This window comes from Gambusia affinis, linkage group LG16 (genome assembly GCF_019740435.1).
Source record: "Gambusia affinis linkage group LG16, SWU_Gaff_1.0, whole genome shotgun sequence".
Lineage (NCBI taxonomy): Eukaryota > Metazoa > Chordata > Actinopteri > Cyprinodontiformes > Poeciliidae > Gambusia > Gambusia affinis.
Genome location: NC_057883.1, coordinates 7,868,153 through 7,886,471, shown reverse-complemented (window position 1 = coordinate 7,886,471; position 18,319 = coordinate 7,868,153). Strand labels below are relative to the sequence as shown.

Sequence of the window (18,319 nt, the reverse complement as noted above, 5' to 3'; positions counted from 1 at the left end):
TATACATCAAATTCACAATTGCTTTGTTTTGGTCGAACGGTTAAAAATCAGAGATCCAGCAAACAAGGTCAAACAATTAAAGTTGCAAAAATTCAAAGACCAAACATTAGACAGAAGATCCAGCCTTTGAGGCTGTTAAACTAAGAAAAACAGCTAGAAAGGAAAAAGGACATAATAAATCCTCCAATGATCAGCTCCAATCATTAATTGGCTGATCAGTAAATGAAATTCAGCTTATTTTTCATCCTAATTCATTAATTGCATCAAAACAAAACACTTTTGCTATTTTCACTCTATAAACTCGCCATCTATCTAACACATGTGCAGCCATGTAATTGTTTAATTACAATTTTTCAGATTTCTAACCTTTTACTTCAATATACAGATTTACCCTCCAAAAATGTTTTTGGTCAAAATCTGCGTCTGCCAAGAAAAGCTTGCGTAACTTGTACTTTCACAGAAAATGAATCATAACCACAGCCTTAATTTTATTCAAACATTACAACGTACCACAGTAAAATAATATTTTTGTCTTGATAATCTAAGAAAATGTAAATTTTTTTTTAGGACACATTATATGTTTTGCCAAAGCCTTTTATTCTCAGCAAGTAGAAAATGCAGAAGCTGCAAACCAGGCACAGTTGGATTCAATAAAAACTTTAACAGGTAGATGAGTTTTTATTTTTTGTTGTTGTTGTTTTTGTTTTTTTGTTTTTTAAATCAAATTATGTTTACTGTGTATGTTGGTAAATTCAGATGAAGAGGACGGCAGAGACCTGGCAAAGCTAGAAGAGAAGATCTGGGACCCCAACAGCTCACTAACAGAGAAACAGATCGATCAGTTTTTAGTCGTAGCTCGGTAAGTAAACGGTGACGCTAAAAAGAAGAAATGCTCACAGGGAAACTGTTTAGAAAGGAACACTAACTATGCCAACACTCTCAGGTTTGAATTAACGTGAAAACCAAAAATGGTTGATATGTTTCGGTTCCATCAGAAATTGTGCGTAGTACATGTGGAAAGTGAAAGTAAGAAGAGCCACTACAGAATTAAGATTTTGCAGGTACATAATCATAATTTTATATTGAATGAGAACACGGTTTACTAAATGAACGTTATGTAGCGTTAAACCGAGTTTATGGGCTACAAGTAAGGCCATGTTAATATGCCGCATGAATAGCGCCATTGCTAAACTTTTATTTTGACAGAAACAAAAATAACACAAAGTGCTTCTCATACATTCAAAACAGACGTGCAGAAAAACCACTAGAGTGAAAAAAGTTAAATAAATGGGACAAAATTTGATGTTTTGACCTAAAAAATAATAAACCTAGCAATAGAGCGGAAATATTTTTTATTAAATTTAAAAGTGCAATAATTTTAAAACTAAATAAGTAACATGTTGGGAGAAGTAAATATTTTCATCTATCCAAATTTTATTAATAATGTACGCGTTGTTTCGGGAGTGCCTTCATCTTTGTTAGTGGGAATGTGTAACACCTCTGCTCTTTTATCTCTCTTTGTGCAGAAATTACCATAATCAACAAACAAATTGGATAAAAGAAATGCACCAAAAAGAACGGGGGGAAAAAAATCCACATAAAGGGAAATGGCAGCAAGAATTAGCACTCGCAGAAAAACTCCAAAAGAAAATATTTCTCTTTGAAAATATTGTCTGTACATAAACTAAGTTTGTACAAGAAAGAAACATGAAGCCTCCAGTCTCATCAGATATTGTCCCTTAAATGTGATTCCAGTTTGGGAAGTGTTGTACTTGTGATATTGCGTTGTTCCCAATCTGTTGGGAGCTGTGCTTGTTGTGCAGTCTGACGTTCGCTGGCAGAAAGGATCTGTCATACTTGTATTGCTGGAATAAAATCCTGTATTAAACCAATAAACAAACATTCCCTCTAACTATCCACCTGACTTTTTACAAATATTGGACATCTGGAGCCAAAACTGACCTGAAGAGCATCAGAATTTTATTTTATTATTATTATATTTTTTTTTTTACAATGGAAAATGTTTAGGAGCCCTTTAATAGTCAGAAAGTATCCTTGTTCAGTAATAGGGCTGAAATGATTAATCACATTATTCGTCATGAATTGTTTGTTGAAATAATCATCAACTAACTTAGTAATCGATTAATCGTTAATCTGAGATTATGAAACATGTAATTTGCTGAAAAAAACTCAACATATTAATATAAGTAATTAAGTTAAAAAAAAATTTTAAAAATGTACATTTTGCAGTTAAGAAGAAAACACAAAACATATTTTACCCAAAACTCCTCAAGAGGCATAGTTTTAGCTTCACCTGGGTCAATTCCACTAAAAAAGAGCCACATTATTGCATTTCAGGCAATAAAATGTATTTCTAATATTGTATAATAAGGACTTAAATAGTTCAATGAAAAATTTGAATGTGCCCATTTTTTTTCAAATCCGATTATTCACCAGAAGAATTCACCAGTAGCCTCAGTAATCGCCGGTTGCAGCACGGTTTTGCGTCTTGTTGAAGCAGTCCTTGTCCCACAGGTCGGTTGGTACATTCGCCAGAGCGTTGGACTGCAGCAGTTCTGTCCGGCAGCCGAGCCTCCACATGAGCGCCGCCGCCGCCTCCAGGGACATCACACTGGTGAGACGCGTGGAAGCGGGTTCTGGGGGCGGGAGGTTAGCTCAACATCGTGCGGCTGCTTAAAGCGTGCAACCTTGTCTGTGCAGCCGGTGACACGTTAGCGTTAGCTTAGCGTTTTAACACTGCACGGCGGCTTCCTTCCAGTTCCACGCCATGGACACGCTCCACACCAACGGCTATGACATGACCCGGGCCATCGCGGCGCTGGTGCCTCAGGGTGGGCCCGTCCTCTGCAGGGATGAGATGGAGGAGTGGAGCGCCTCCGAGGCCAACCTGTTCGAGGAAGCGCTGGAGAAATACGGCAAAGACTTCACAGACATCCAGCAGGATTTTGTAAGTGACGAAACCAAAAAGTAGCACCTTTTTTTTTTTCCTAGCTTCTTTTGGTCTCCTAAAGTAAAAAGACTGGAGTTGATCATTCATTCTTGGTACCGGTCTCATATTTATCATCATCATGGTTTTTTTTGTACGTTTAATAATGCGCTTTTCAAAAAAAAAAAAAAAATAAAAATAAAAAAATAACATAAGAATGCTAAACTACGACTAGTTTAGCAAATTTGCTGCAAATATTCTTCAGCCAACCTGCATAAATTCAAACTTGTTCACCCAGTTTGTATTTTCAGGATTCATTAGAGCAGCAACTAATGATTATTTTAGCACTCCGTTAATCTATAAATTCTTCTGACAATTTTTCAAAAAAAAAAAAAAAGATTTTTCATTTAACTACTACTTGCAACTTAAAAAAAAACAATATTTGAAATACATCAAAAGTTGCAAGTAAAAAACAAAGAAATTCCTCTTATGAATTAGAAAAAAACACATTTGTTGCCTAAAATGCAATAGGGGGCCACATTGATTATTTGTTGCAAAAGTTGCATCTATAGCTAAAAAATACTTCTTACCTTTCTTAGCTGTTTCTGCTTGACTTAATAAAAGCATTTTTTAGGTTAACTGAGTGTAATTTGTTAGCAAAATGGGCTGGCAAAAAATTCTTTGTATAGTTTTGACTATACAAAGAATAGTCAAAACTATTGTTTTGACTATTGACAGCATACTTGCTGAAAGTATGTTCTTTCAGCAAGTGGCAATCAGAGTTAATGATCAATTGACAATTATTTCAATAGTTGATTCATCCCCATTGTTCATTGAATAAAGCTATGTTGTATGATCGAAACAAAGCTAAACTGCAGGACTCAACCTGTCTGTCAGATATGTAGCGTATTTCTTTTTTTTTTTTTTTTAAGTTTTATTGGCTCTAGTGGCCTTTATTTGATAATTAATTGACAGGAAAGTGGGTAATGAGAGAAGGGGGAAGACATGCGGCAGAGGTCGCCAGGCCGGGAATCGAACCTGTGACGAGGACTAAGGCCTCCTTATGTGGGTTGTGCTCAACCCCTGCGCCAACACAGCACATCCCAGATATGTAGTGTATTTCTAACTGCTGCCCTACAGGGGATCTTTGCAGATTTATTTAATGTTTAATTGATAATTTAAGAACTGGACCGTTTTTTGGTTTGTTTGTTTTGTTTTTTTTCTTTTTTGGAAAGCAGCCTGTTTATCCTGTGTGTGGTGATCACACAGATCCATTTGAAAACAAGGTTGAGTTCTGCTGAGAAGCCGGGAGGAAGATGCTGCAGCTCCTCGTTTTCTGATTCGCCTTCAGCCTGAGAAGAATGAGCCGTTTCTGATCCACAGTTAGCTGTCACTTTGAGCGTTGCTCCGCCACCTGGTGGCCAGCGTCTCTCAGTGCTAGTCTGAGTGCTACGCTTGAGCCTTTTTTTTTTTTCTCTCTCTTTTTTTTTTTAAAAAACAGCAGCATGGGTGGGGCTGCAACTCGCTACATCTTTGTTTCAAACTTTGAGATCTGGAATCAGCTGCAGCTCAACAAGAGGATAAATCTTCAGGTTTTCCTGTCCTGTTGTTCCACAGCAACAACTCTGTGGCAAATTGGATTTTATTTAAAAATCAGCTAGATCATATTACCATGTCCATCATCCTTCTCTTCTTTCTCAGCTGCCCTGGAAGTCGCTGACGAGTATAATTGAGTATTACTACATGTGGAAGACTACAGATAGATACGTCCAGCAGGTACATTGACCTTACATGGCTGTCCTTACTTTAAGCTTGGTACCGTTGATGTTTGGTCGCAGGAAGACGAGGAGCTGAATAGATCTAATCCTGTTGGTCTTCCTCTCTCTCCTCCTCACCCGTTCCTGCTCCAGAAGCGATTAAAAGCAGCCGAGGCAGAGAGCAAACTCAAGCAGGTCTACATCCCCAACTAGTGAGTGCTTTCTCTTCAGACACTTAAGACTTTTGCACGTTTCAGTTCAAAGCAAGAAAGCAACACAGGTTGCTACGCTAAAAAAGGTGAAGTTGCAGCCACAAGAGGTTTTTCTTTTTTTCTTTTTTTTCTTTTGGTGATAAACAAAAGCAATTGTGAAGTGATTGTAGCACGCTCTTGTATTTGGCTCCCTTTCCTGTGATGCCCCTAAATAAAATGAGAAGTCATCTGATTAGTAAATGAAGCACTCTTCTATGTGTGTGTGTGTGTGTGTGTAATCTCAGTAAAAATCCAGTTCTGAGCAAACACTAGCATAGAAGGGGCATCATGACGACCAAGAAACACTGAAGACAGGTCAGAGATAAAGTTGTAAAGAAGTTTAAAGGAAGACTAGATTATAAAATATGCCAAGTTTCAAGCATCTAACATAACTCTGTTCCATTCACAATCTTTTAATAGAAATATGGCAGAACTGAAAGCTACTGATGCACAATATTGTCTGAAAACCTTAAGATCTGGACCCCTGAACTTTGTCACTAGAAAAACTCCTTTCAACAGGCCACATATTTTGTGTTGGTCTATCACATAAACGTTAGTTTGTGGCTGAACCTTACGATGCCTCATTCAGCTGCTTCCTACATTTTGGAGGATAGAGGGTGTCTGAGAAGCTTCCAGATGGAGAAGTTCCCATCGTCAGAGGCCTTCGTCCAGATGTTAACACACAGACAGGAAGCATCCGCTTTCAGAGTCGCTCTACGCGTAACGTTGCAGTTTGATCTGCATTTGCTCCATGCTTTCAAAGATGGACTCGTTGGTCTCATCGCTAAGAGCCAATTTGAGAGTCTGTAGGGAAAGACTAGGAAAGGATCCCTGCAACTGATGTGAGCCAGAAACCCTCCCCCCCAACAAAAAGCATTCCAGAAAACTGTGTGTGAGAAAACCTTGTGGTTATGTAGGATAAACCCTTAAAGAAAGTCATTTCTCCCCTTCCAGTAGTTGAACTTTAATATTTGTCAGGTTTTTGTCATCACATTCTTTTTTTTTTTTTTATTCTCCCCCCCGCCCCAATTGTAGTCTTCCTGCGTTTCATGTTTTAAGACAGTCTGTTGCTCTCATGTCTGACTCCGTCTCTGTTCGCCTGAACTTCCAGCAACAAGCCAAACCCCAACCAGCTGAGTAACAGCGTAAAGCCAGCGCTCCTAAACGGAGCAGCAGGCTCAAACGTCCCGGGACCGCCGTGCTCGGCGCAGACCCCGGGGCTGGGCAGAGCCTGTGAAAGCTGCTATAGTAAGTCTTCCAACTTAGCACAGTTTTTTTTTTTTTTTTTTGCTATTGTAATATAGATAGTTTAAGAAAATACAGACTCCCTCTCTTCTCTGTGAGTCACATTAGATGATTATGATGGAACGGAACAGCAAATCTCATCATGACTTCTCCTATCAGCTGACAAAGAAAGTGAAAGTCTGTGCTCTGTCATGCTGATGTTGTTTTGTGTGTGTGTGTGCGTGTGTGTGAGTAGCCAGCAGCTCCTACCAGTGGTACTCGTGGGGACCTCCCAACATGCAGTGCCGCCTGTGCGCTTCATGCTGGACCTACTGGAAGAAGTACGGCGGCCTGAAGATGCCCACAAGGCTGGACGGCGAGAGGCCAGGTCCCAACCGCAACACCATGGTAACGGCTGCATTCCTGGACCGTTAATCGGAGGAAATCCTCCTGACTCAATCTAGCTGCATCTCGAACAATGGCTCGTTATTTTCCAAATTCCGTTCATCCCCCCCCCGCCGTCTCCCAAACTCTCCTTTGTCTGTTTTTGTTTCCTCGATTCCACTTTGTCCATTCGACCGCATTTATTAATGATTAATAAAAAGTGTCGTTAAGGAGTGAAAAAGTCCACAAAGAGATCCGCATATACAGCTCTTCAGGCTTTGCTGATAACAAATTAATGCTGTGGTTCAACCGAACATTGAATGACGTTACAAGATGGTGAGGAGCATTCTGCCGTCAGTTTTTAAAGAACAAACTTTCTGTTCAAAATAAAGAAGCTCGTGTTATTTTTGTTATTTACAGTTGAAACCAGACATTTTCATCTCGGAGATGTTTTTTTTTTTTTTTTTTTTCCCTCGCTGTCTAAAGTTAAATCAGACTAAACTTTTCTTGTTTTATGTTAGTCATAATTAGCAAAATGATTTCTATTTGCTAAATGCCAGAACACGTAGCGGAAAGCGTTTTGATTTTACTCGAAAACGTCTTGAATTTTACCGTGGGGAAAAGTGAGCCGACTCCGTCTGGATTCGTGTTTTTGGTGTTGCTCTTCGCTATCCGTGGTCGTCGCATGGTGCGCCCGCGCCTTCAGCAGAGCCTTCACTGACAAAACCTATGAAGAAGTTGCCAGCCCTGATTCTTGCATAAAGCTTCAACGTTTTTGGCTTTTCTTTGGTTGGCTTTTATTTAGAGCCAACCAACACAAGAAACAGAAACCAAGTGATACAACAGAAACTATCAGGGTTTGTTGAATTCTCCAATCCAGTCTGTGTATTTTTCAAAATAATAGCGGGGCAACGGGGCTTCTGCTCGCAGCAGTAAAGTACCCATCTGAGTTCCGGCGAAACAAATTTACCTCAAAGCCATCTTGGCACTTTAGAGTAATTTAGTTTTCGGGGCAAAATCACGCGAGATACGAGTCCTGCCTCATCCTCGGCGAGGATCCTCTGACCGATCCGACGTTTTGTCGTTCCAGAGTCCTCACGGCCTTCCTCTGCGGCACAGCGGCAGCCCCAAGTTTGCCGTCAAGACCCGGCAGGCGTTTTTCCTGCAGACCACCGGCGCGACGCGGCTGGCACGCCGCCTCTGCGAGGACATCATCCGACCGCGGTACCTGGCCCGGCACCCCTACCTCCCCGTCAACACAGCAGCCATCAAAGCAGAGTGTAGGAGGCTTTGTGTTCCCAACAGCCAAACTTTGGTCACATTCAAATGTTTTCTTTTTTTTAGTTTTTGTTTGGTTATTGATGAGTGTTCTTTCGCTGACCGACTTCAGGCGCTCTGAGGTTACCAGATCGGCCAAAAAAGCCCTCACAGCTCAAACCAGTGGAGCGGAAGCCTCTGGAGTCTGTGGTTCGGTACTTGGGTAAGAGGCCCGCTGTCAAGTTTGTCATGTTTCAGCTTATCTGTTGAGCATGAGAAGCTTTTATTCTTAAAGAAAGAAGAAGCCTGGGAAAGTCTGGAAATGTCTGGGATGTTATTTCAACCCAGGAAAAGTCTAGACTAAGAAAATACGAATGCTTACAGACTTTATTCCCTGGCTGGTTGTCTTTTCTTCCTCCCTGCCTCATCTTTCCATTTTATCCTTTTTGTTCCTTTCTTCCTTCTCTCCTCTCCTCTTCTTTATTGAGCCCTTGCTTCCTTGTATCCTTCCCTCTCTGCTAACTTCCTTCACTCTGTTGTTCTTGTGCCTTTTTTATTGTCTTTCCTTCCTTCCTCACTCCCTTACTTGTGCCCTTTTACCCTTTGGATCGTACTTTCTTTCTTCTGCCCTTTCTTCTTTTCTTTCCCATGTCCTTCCTTTTTCCTCTGACATATAATTCCCATCTTTACTTCTTGTGTTGACCCGATTTGTTTCCTGTGTCCTTCCATTCTTCCTTGTATCCTTCCTCGATGATGCTCTTCCTTTGTCACTCTACTTGAGCCCTTTTGTCTTTCTTTTTTTTTTTTTTGCGTCCTACGGCGTTTGTTCGTTTATTCCCGTTTCTCTTTTGTACGCATCTGTTGTGCATGACTTGTTTTTGTTCAAAATTTCTCAAGTCCAGACAGAAATTGAGTATTTCATGTTTTTTTTTTGTTGTTTTTTTTTCCTTCCTTTTAAGATGTCTATCCGTTTGAAAGTAAAGCTTCTCGCGTCCTCTTCTCTGCCTGACCCGTTTTCTGTCCACTGTGTTCAGAAGCGCATCCCCGTCCGTCCAAGCCCAACCCGCCGACCCGTGGCGGATCCATCTCAACAGGCAGCTTGACGCCCATCAAGTCCTCTCCCATCCTCAACAACGGCTCGCCCACCATCCTGGGCAAGCGCAGCTACGAGCAGCACAACGGCCTGGATGGTGGGTTTCTCAGATTCAGGACGTTCTTCCTGTCGCTAAACGACCGCAGCCAGAAGGGACACCTTTGTGTAACCGTGACGACCTCTATTCTCTCATTGAAGTCACTCTGCCAAAAGTTTGAGTTTAGCTCAGAGATCAACACACGTTAGGTATTTTGTTCCTTTTCTTGAGGCTGCGTACTCCAGTTAGCGATTAATCAATTGCTAAACTAGTTGACGATTATTTGACCGAATTGATTAAGCACAGTGCATCAATCAGTCGTTTCAGCCCTGCACCACACTTCAGAGAAATTTTTCTTTGCACAAGGTTTTTAAAAAAAAAAGAAAAAAAAAAAGTCTTTCTTCCACTTCAAAACCCCGATCTGTTGTGTTTATTCAGCACATAAAAAGCCCGATCAAACGCACCTGCAAAAACCTTCAAGGGGTATGAATACTTTTTCAAGGCCACCCGACTCCAAAATCGAGGTTCGGCGAGGAGCTGCTGTGGTCCTGTGCGATGCGAGGAGCAGGGTCGGCGTGACACTGATGGACCAGGAGTGCGCCAGAGAGGGGAGGGGAGAGCCGGAGATCCGATCGGCCGCACTGCTCCGGCTGTAGGCTGTGGCGCGCGTTGTCATGGTAACGAGGCAAAGAAAGCTCGCCGAGTATTTCCCGGGGAGACGATTCAGCCGGTCTCCGAGCCCTCTTCAGAACCACGCGAGGTCCACGTGTTTAACGTTTATTTAAATCAGCAGTTAATGGAGCTGCAGCCTTTTCAAATCCAACACGTCGAGGTTGTTATTGCAAGACAAGCAGGGCGCTTGACGGCAGGTTATTCACCAAGCATATTTCCTGCGGCTCCTGGGTCGTGGCTGTGATTATTTAAGCTTCCTCTAAATGTGTTGCGGTTAAAAGTGGCCGTGGTAAATATATCCGCAGCGATCGGAGCCCGGTGCGTTTGAAAGCAGCGTTTTCATCAGGAGCTGCCGGAGGATCTGAGCCGAGTCGGTCCAGAAACCCGAACAGAGAAAGTGGAAAGAAAAAAAACCAGTAGATGTGCTGAGATCGGGCTCGATAAACGTGGAGCTCACCAAACGAGAGGTGCTTATTTGTAGCGACCAGATAGATGAACACATTTAGTGGACACAAAAAGACTGAACCCTGATGCAGGTGATTTGTTATTTTTGATCATAAATACTTTTTTTTTACCAGACAGTTGATGGGAAATTAAATTAAACATCAGTCCTAACATCTGTCTACATCTCCTTGTTCCACTCTGGTTTTTGGCTGAGGAATCTGAAAATCCGAGTGGAAAACTGTGAAATTTCTCACAAAGAATATCTAGGAAGACTTTTTTTCTTCCACTGAGGTTTCTCACTTCATGCACCTTGAAAATCCATGAAGCCACAGATCTGTTATCCTTGAACATGGCTTCTCTGATGAACGTCCTCTGCATCCGGCTTCTGAATTCAAATGAGAAAAAGATCCACAATATAGTCAAATCGGAAAAACTGAATATTGATAATGTTCGTTAATTATTTATTTATTTATTTTTTTTACTGCTGTGATCACGTGAAATTAGTTGCTTTTGAAGCCAGCAGGGGGCCAGATGAAAGTTAGCTTTTTTCTTGTTTTTTTTTTTTTTTTTTTTTTCTCCCACTGTAGAATTGGCAGATTGAATCGGCATGTGTGTGTTTGTCTTTGTTTGTTTCATATCTGCTGCATCAACTCTCGCTCCGCTCCATTTGCAGGCACCAAGTCCAAAGCCCTCACTCCACAGTGGGACATCATGGCCAAACGTGTTAGCGACGCGGGTCGGCCCTCGGCGTCCCTGCAGGATGAGATACACGAACTGGACTGAACTCCCTGTGGGAACAATCTCTCCTGCAAACAGCAGTGAGGTGAGACTTTGGCTCCTGCTGCCGGACCGCTTTGAACACGAGGGGCTCGGATGATTTATTCAGCAGGTTGTCTGCTTGTCGGTGGTGTTGCAAATGTTGGCTTGAGAGGCGAAAACCAAGCTGAAAACGAACACCTTTGCAGGCGAAGAAGAAAGAAAAAAAAAAGTAGTCTTTAATCTTTAATAGGTTAGAGCAGAAACTATATATGTTCTCCACACCAAGGTTTTGTTCATGGTTGTGACATAAAGCTAATGAAACCCCCGAATGCTGTTTCTCAGGAAACCTGAATACATCATAAGGCTGATTTTTTTATTTTTTTTATTTTTTTTAAAGAATTGCCACATTATGTTCTACATAATCGCTGGGAATACAACAGACTTGACAGCAGGCTGTCCAGAGTGCTGTATGCAATCTTATTTATGGAATGTTAAGTGGAAGGAAAAATTGTGGAGCACATGAGCACAGTAACCTATGAAAAATGAGCTCCACCAAGTAGCTGTAAGCCGTAGTCATCTAAATTAGCTCAGATATACATCAAATTTAATCTTTCTGGTTTAGTTTATTTGCTAAACATTTGCTCACTAAGGGTAAAATTAATGTGCTTATGTAATGAAATTTAATCATTAAACCACACGATTTTTTTAATTGACAGTATGAACGAATTAAAGAAACGAGTCAAAAAGTATTCAAACTACTGTCACTAATTTACAAATTTCCAATTTTTAGTATTTTTAATGACTCAGTGGGAGGAGGGACAAGGCCATCAAAGATGAGTGAAATATCCAAGGATTTAATCCTGTTTTTCCTGAGAAACGGTATTTATGTCTCCCAAATAAAGCTTGTTTCTAATCGTTCTGTAGTTTATCTTATCATACAGTTTTTCATACGCGACACAATCATGGCATTCACCTGTGAGTCCTGGGTAGCGAAAATATTTGTGTCTGCAATTCCAGCAAATTCATATAAACTTTGAAAGTTTAAAAACTTGGGATCCGAAAGCAAACTGAACGAAATATTACACTCAGATATTTACAGCCGTGTCAGTCCGTCCCTTGCTACTGTAACATCTGGTTTCACGTTTTGTATTTAATTACCAATGATATTCAAAAACTTCCAGCTGCACTTTGAGGTCAATGCCGCCGCTAGACGATGCTTCTGCTGCCCCCATGTGGCCAAAGATTTTTAATAGCATCTTTTTTTTCTTCTTCTTCTTTTTCTTCTCTTTTCTCCTTTCTCCAGCAGGGGGCGGGGGGAGAAAGGAAAAGGAGAAGGCTTTCCTAACAGACCATAAGTGTGGGCAGCTGAGAGGAGACGACAGCATTGGTCACTTTTCTTTCAGTCAGTTTGTGTCTCTTTGCTGCTGGAGGCCAGGCGACCGCTTCGGCAGAGGTCTCCATCTGAAGATGAGCCTGACTGTACAGGACTGTGTTTATTACTTACATTACTTGTTATTACTGTCTTTGTAATTATTGTTATTGGGTTGGGTTTTTTGTTTGTTTGTTTGTTTGTTTTTTTACCAACTATAACTCGGTTTGTTTGTCGATCAAACGATGGAGACTTGTAAAGTTTCATGAGAAGTGCTTGAGGAGCCCCTGTGGAGAAGGAACGTTAACATTAGCCACTTGCATCTTTTGTTGTGTTTTTTTTTTCTTTTTAAAACAAGACCAAGTCAGAAAAGAGACGCATTTTTCTTTTTGTTTCAGCGACGCGAGTTCAACTTGTCTTCTGCGTCGCTCTGCAGCCAGAGGATGGTTAACTTATTCAGAAGGACTTGATGTTTTTTCTACCTTTTTCAGCAATTAGCGGCATCTCTTCGCTTTGTAATGTAATTAAAAACAATAGATTTTTTTTTTTTTGGTTTTCTTTCCCCTCTTCTTGTTTTGGTGTCCATCCACAGAGGCGAGGCGTTAAAACACACACAGACCGTTGTCGCTTCGGGCTGTTGTCGGTGTGTGTGTGTGTGTGTGTGTGTTCATATATTTTGTTTTTTCCCTCTACTCCACACCGGGTATGCAAGCAGGGTATATGCAAAATTTACTTCGACTCTTCATTCCTAATGGCTTTATATGTTGTCAGTATTGGAGCGGATTTAAAGCTCGAGCTGTTCTTTGTTTTGTAAGCAAACATCTGAAATGAACTAAAAAGCAGGAATGCAAGTCTGCTTTCATGTCCAGTCTCTTGTCGGTGTGTTTATTTTTGTACATTTGTTGAAAACGTTGCGAGCAAAGTTGGCTTTTCGAAAAAAAAAAAAAAGATGTAATTTTACCATCCGTCCATAACACACGTTTACAAATCAACCAACCAATCATCTAAAAACAACCAGATTGTGAGTAAGTGTCTTCTTCAAACAATGCTCTGACTGCAGTTTATTTGAATCCTTGTAGTTCACTGAACCTAAGAACTATTTAGAGGGCTGTCTAAACTTTTTTTTTGCCGCTCGGCCCAAACGGCTGAACCCAAAGTATCGACGGGCAGCAGCAACATTGAGAGGTGACATTTTTACCCGTTTCACAATAACACACAAGGAAACCAAGTAGTTACATCTTTGAGGAAAAGTCTAAACATGGAGGTCTGTGGCTCATTGGGAAGTGTAGTTCTTTTGCAATCAGAAAGCCGTGGGTTCGATTCTGACCTCCTGCCAAATGTCGGTGTCCTAAAAGTTTTGTATTTTCAAATTTTTTCTTTTTTTTTGGGGGGTGGGGGGAATATACTTTAAACAAAAGAGATATGGGTCACTCCTAACAAAAAGAGGCTTTTTGTGCCACACTTATTAAATGTTTGCTTCTACATAAATCTCTGTATTTGTGTAGTTCTGCTTACTTTGAAATTAAAACGACTGCAAAAGAATGTCAAGATACATGCTCTGTGTTGCACCTAACATTTTTTTTTTCCTTAAAGAAGAAGAATTAATTTGTCTGCAACTTTTTTCGAGAGGCCTGGCGTCACTAAAGTTTTCAGCATAAAAGATTTTTTTTTCTTTTTTTTTTTTTAAAAAAAAGGTGGCAGACGCACCTGTGCTGCATCTTTAGACTCCGCCCACAAACCCCACAGCTTAGAGTTGCAGTGTCTGGCACATCCTTGGACTCGTTTTTCCCACTTTTCAGTCCCAAACACCAAGTAGGGCATGTGAACATGAATAGGACACATGGGTTTTCAAATATTTTTTTATAAATAAAAATCCTTAAATTGTGGCATTTATTTGTGTTCATCTCATTTACTCTTATCAGGAATCCAGTGTAACCAGTCGCCATGTAAATGACTCGATGTCCACTTGTGTGTAGTGTGACTTTATGGGCGTTGGGTAAATTTAACAGCATCATGAAGACCAGAGAAGACGGCGGACAGTTCTGGAGAAGTTTAGACCAGAGCTAGGTTATTAAAGTCTAACCCCAAGCTTTGGACATTTCACAGATTGCTCTGCTTTTCTTTTTTTTCTTTTCTTCTTTTATACGCCCTGTCTGGCAGTGTAGCATTCAGAGTCTGACTGCCAAGAAGAAGGCCAACAGATTTACTTTCACAAGTGGAGCATTGCAGTTTTTGCTAATATGAGAGAGAGAGAGAGACAGTGTAAGTAAACGCGACTGTTGCCGGGTAGTGTGACCTGATCACTGAGCCAATGAAAAGGATGCATCAGCTGTGAAACCACATATTAAAATAAAATAAATATTTCTGATGTCACATAAACGCACATCAGCAATGGACATCACAAACGTTTGCATATTGAACATAAAGGTAACAGGACTACATTTAAATGAAATATCTCCCTCAAATAATAAAACATGTAGATTCTTTTAATACTTAATTGCATGAAAGCCCAAACATGTTAAAAATGCACTTTATATAATATAAAACTAAAATTGACAGTCTTTCTAAAACCCACAAATAACCTTTTTCAAACTCTAAATGGATAAATAAATACAAATGCACGTCGCAATTTTGAGACTATTGGTCAGAAGTGCTTAAAAAGTATTTTATGAGATACTTTGTTACTCATGTAAAATGCATTAAAGGTTGTGGCTGTGACACAAGAGTTGTGCAAGAACTTTGGACAGGCAGTGCAAGAATGATGACTTCAACTTTAATGTAGTCTCAACGTTAAGTACTCTCTAATCTGCAATTTAACCAATGATCACAGTAAGCCTATAGGAATACGTAATACTTAATCAACAAGGCAAAGTTCAAACAAATCCTTATTTTCAGAGGAGCAGTGTAATGTTTTCTTTTTCTTTTGACAACTTAAATAATTGATCTTTTTCTTATCAGTAAGTACGGATTAGCTGCAGCCTGCTCTGTAACATCTGGATTCGGCCTTAAATCACCTTCAGTTGGATGCTTTCTCACTCGCTGGGTCATATTTGGCTCTAACTTCTCCTGTGCTGGTTGCTTTTTTCTCCTCAGACAGATTCTTCTCCTCTCTGACCCTCCTGGATATTTCTCCGCTGAGTCATCTCAGGCGGCTCTATCTGCGATGGTTCCCGTGCTTTTGCGGCCCTTTTTAACTTTCAGAAAGTGAACTTTGCGATGAGGAAGGCACATTGCTCTTATCGACTCGCTTCCTGGCTGAGGAACGATTGTTATGGCCTTGTTTTTGAATCCGATCTGATCCCTGGCCCGATGACGTTTCTGGAGACGACTGGTGCCCACCGCGGAGACATGAGCTGGTCCAGTCCACTCGTATGCATGACCGGATCAATTCTGACGGCCAACGTAATGATTTTCAGAAAGCTTTTAGTTTGACTAACTGTCTGCAGTTATGTACGCAAGCTTCTAGACTACATCACTACCGAGTATATCTTTAATAAGCGGAGGACTGCTTAGAAAAGATGTCAATGTTCCAGCCACATCCTGCATTGTATTATGTTGTCATGAGTGGACACGATGTTTATTTTGTCAGGTTGGGTAATGTGGAGCAGTAGGCCGTGTTCTGCAGAAATCAGTACGTTAACACCAATATAACGGCCACAAAGTCATAGAGGCAGCTTATTATCTAGACGTAAACTTGGAAATTGAAAATGATAGGCAAGACCGCAGCCTAAATATTTAGTTTGCTCCTTTCTAGTATGCAGCAGGGCCTTTAGTTGTCCGCCCATCAATGTTTGAATTTTACCACAGATCATATAATACATATATTTTTAAATTTAAAGGGGCAGTGTTATGTGTTTTTATCATTTCATAGCACAGTCCAGTAACTATGTTGTCATTAGTTGTAAAAATGCTGCATATATCAAATACTACTTAAAAGAAATTTGACTTTGTAATTTAACGCCTTGAAATTGGGCCTCTGACTCTTTAAAAACTCTTGCTCTTTCTGAACCTTCGCCTTCAGGAAGTCATTACAACTTTTAACAATGTTTTTACCAGTGTTGTACTGAGCAGTGGCTTGCATAAAGAGCTCAGCGGATGCCCAGTTCCACCAGGTGTTTGCTAATTGCTCCTGGCTAGTCTGAAGGAGCAGAGCGGGGGTAGTTATAGAGGAGGGCTGCTCTTTGAGAAGCTTGGAAACGGCAGCTCCAAGGAGGAGCTTCATCCTTGAAGGCGGGGCCAGGTGTCCACCCAAGTATTTTGCACAGGTGAATGGTTGCCATGGGAGATTAAAGTATTTCTTATGCATGAAAAGAACAAGGCAACAATCCAGGTATGTTGATATGATGTGGAAATACCATTATAACACGACGTAAATCTCAGAAAATTTTATTTTTATGTAGTTGTGTCCCTTTAAAGGAAATGGAAAGTTTACGTTTAAGTTTAGGTTTAATCTTGTCTTTGTGTTTTAGCTCAGTTTGCTCACAAATACATCTTGACAATCCGCGGCCCGTTTTTTTTTTTTTTTTCCAGCCAATTAAATTTGACCCTTTTCCTAGATTTCACCACATCTGTCGTTAGTGGTAGCAAATTGTGCTTAAGAGCCACCAGTGTGTAGTATCTCCAAAAAAACAAAAAAAAACCAAAACAACAACAAAGTATTCCTGGGGTAGAGAAAGAAAAAGTGAATGGACTAAGAGGCAAACACAAAGCTTAAACAGCTCCTAATCATCTCTAAATATATTAGGGACGTCTTATGGCTTTGACCCGCACAGCTTTTAATGATAATGGAAGCCTATTAATTTATTAATGAGATGATAGAGCAGAGTAGCAAGTTACACTGTAAAAAGTGTATCTGACTAATCATAACTCTTGATGGGGCAGAGAAAAAATTAATAAATGAATAAAGTAAAACAGTTCAGTGGCAAAAAAACAAAAGTTAATATTTGTGCTTAAACAGTGAGGGCATTTTTTAATTTTTTTCATTTTTTTTACATCAAGACAGTCCAAACCTAACCCCTCATTTCGATCCAAAAAGAAGAAAGCAAAGCTACTAAAGAGAAGCAGTGATGGAGAAGATGGGCGGATCGAAGCGATGAATCACCAGCCTGCATTTAACGTTGAGTTGATGGAGCTTCAGTTTGGTTCAGAGCCAATGAATTGGATAAAGAAGTCCGCTTTACGGAAATCACATGTCTCTCCACATCACAGGAAAGTAAGTTTGGCAATTATTTCAAGCGGTTATAGTTGTCAGATGGAACAACAACAACAAAAAAAAGACAAATCAAGTATCTTGATCCGGTTCTATAAAAAGAGCAAACAAAAGTAACTAATGAGACGGGTCCTTCTTGCAGTGCTCGGTCAACTTTTACAAGAAACAGCTGAAGACTCAATATTTGAATATATTTTTTAATTAGTAACAATACATGTAGAGGAAGTGTGTCAAAGTATTTTACTAATGGAACAATTTTTGACAGAATCCTAAAATTCTGTCTAAAATTGTAGATTTAATCAAGTTTCAAAAGAAAAGTATTTTAGAAGTAAGTGATGTTAGCATTGTTCAAGTACAAGCATACTAAATGATCACTGAAAGAATCTTAAGTCTTTTTTTGTTTTTATTTTTTACATATTTGTGTAGTTACTTTTTAACTTTTAAACATTAAACAACGTTGAAGTAGAGCTAGAGAAGGTCTACAGATTGTTTTCTCAAAAGGTTAAGACTTGAGGTGATGCGTGCAGCAAAGAGGTTTCGGAAAAATGCTGATGGGAGACTTAGCTGACCGGCACCACATCCAGGATTTAAAAGTGTCATTTAGCATGTCAAAGAGTGACATTTTTATAATAAGGTCAGAACACAGAGATGTGATTCATACCTGTTCATTTCGATGATCATGACTTACAGGTAGTACAGGTAGAAACAATTAGACAAGCACACAAGGAGGAATTTAACACTTATAAAGGACATGCATAGCCTTGGATCTGGTCCCCAGGAAAGGTAACTGTAAGGGAGATATAGACAGTCAATTGACATGAAGAATCCAGTTCAATAAGTTAATCATAAGAGCCGTCAGGATGAACACAGCACAGGTTGACACTGGCAGGAACTTGATTGAAGACTAGCTGCGTGG

General features: G+C 40.2%; 1 protein-coding gene across 2 annotated transcripts in view; it reads left to right on the top strand.

Moving 5' to 3' along the window:
• Positions 1 to 13,144, top strand: part of mta1 (metastasis associated 1) — a 42,999-nt gene extending 29,855 nt beyond the window's left edge. Inside the window, exons 7-18 of one of the 2 annotated variants that reach the window (XM_044142168.1) lie at positions 757 to 859; positions 2,536 to 2,635; positions 2,780 to 2,968; positions 4,649 to 4,723; positions 4,858 to 4,916; positions 6,067 to 6,203; positions 6,436 to 6,587; positions 7,654 to 7,843; positions 7,954 to 8,043; positions 8,855 to 9,010; positions 10,740 to 10,889; positions 12,132 to 13,144. In XM_044142168.1, the coding sequence (XP_043998103.1) occupies positions 757 to 859; positions 2,536 to 2,635; positions 2,780 to 2,968; positions 4,649 to 4,723; positions 4,858 to 4,916; positions 6,067 to 6,203; positions 6,436 to 6,587; positions 7,654 to 7,843; positions 7,954 to 8,043; positions 8,855 to 9,010; positions 10,740 to 10,849 (1,361 nt within the window). In that variant the 3' untranslated portion in view covers positions 10,850 to 10,889; positions 12,132 to 13,144. Of the gene's footprint in view, positions 1 to 756; positions 860 to 2,535; positions 2,636 to 2,779; positions 2,969 to 4,648; positions 4,724 to 4,857; positions 4,917 to 6,066; positions 6,204 to 6,435; positions 6,588 to 7,653; positions 7,844 to 7,953; positions 8,044 to 8,854; positions 9,011 to 10,739; positions 10,890 to 12,128 lie in introns of both variants that reach the window. The other variant, XM_044142167.1, reaches the window with a different exon arrangement.
• Positions 13,145 to 18,319: the final 5,175 nt, after the last annotated feature.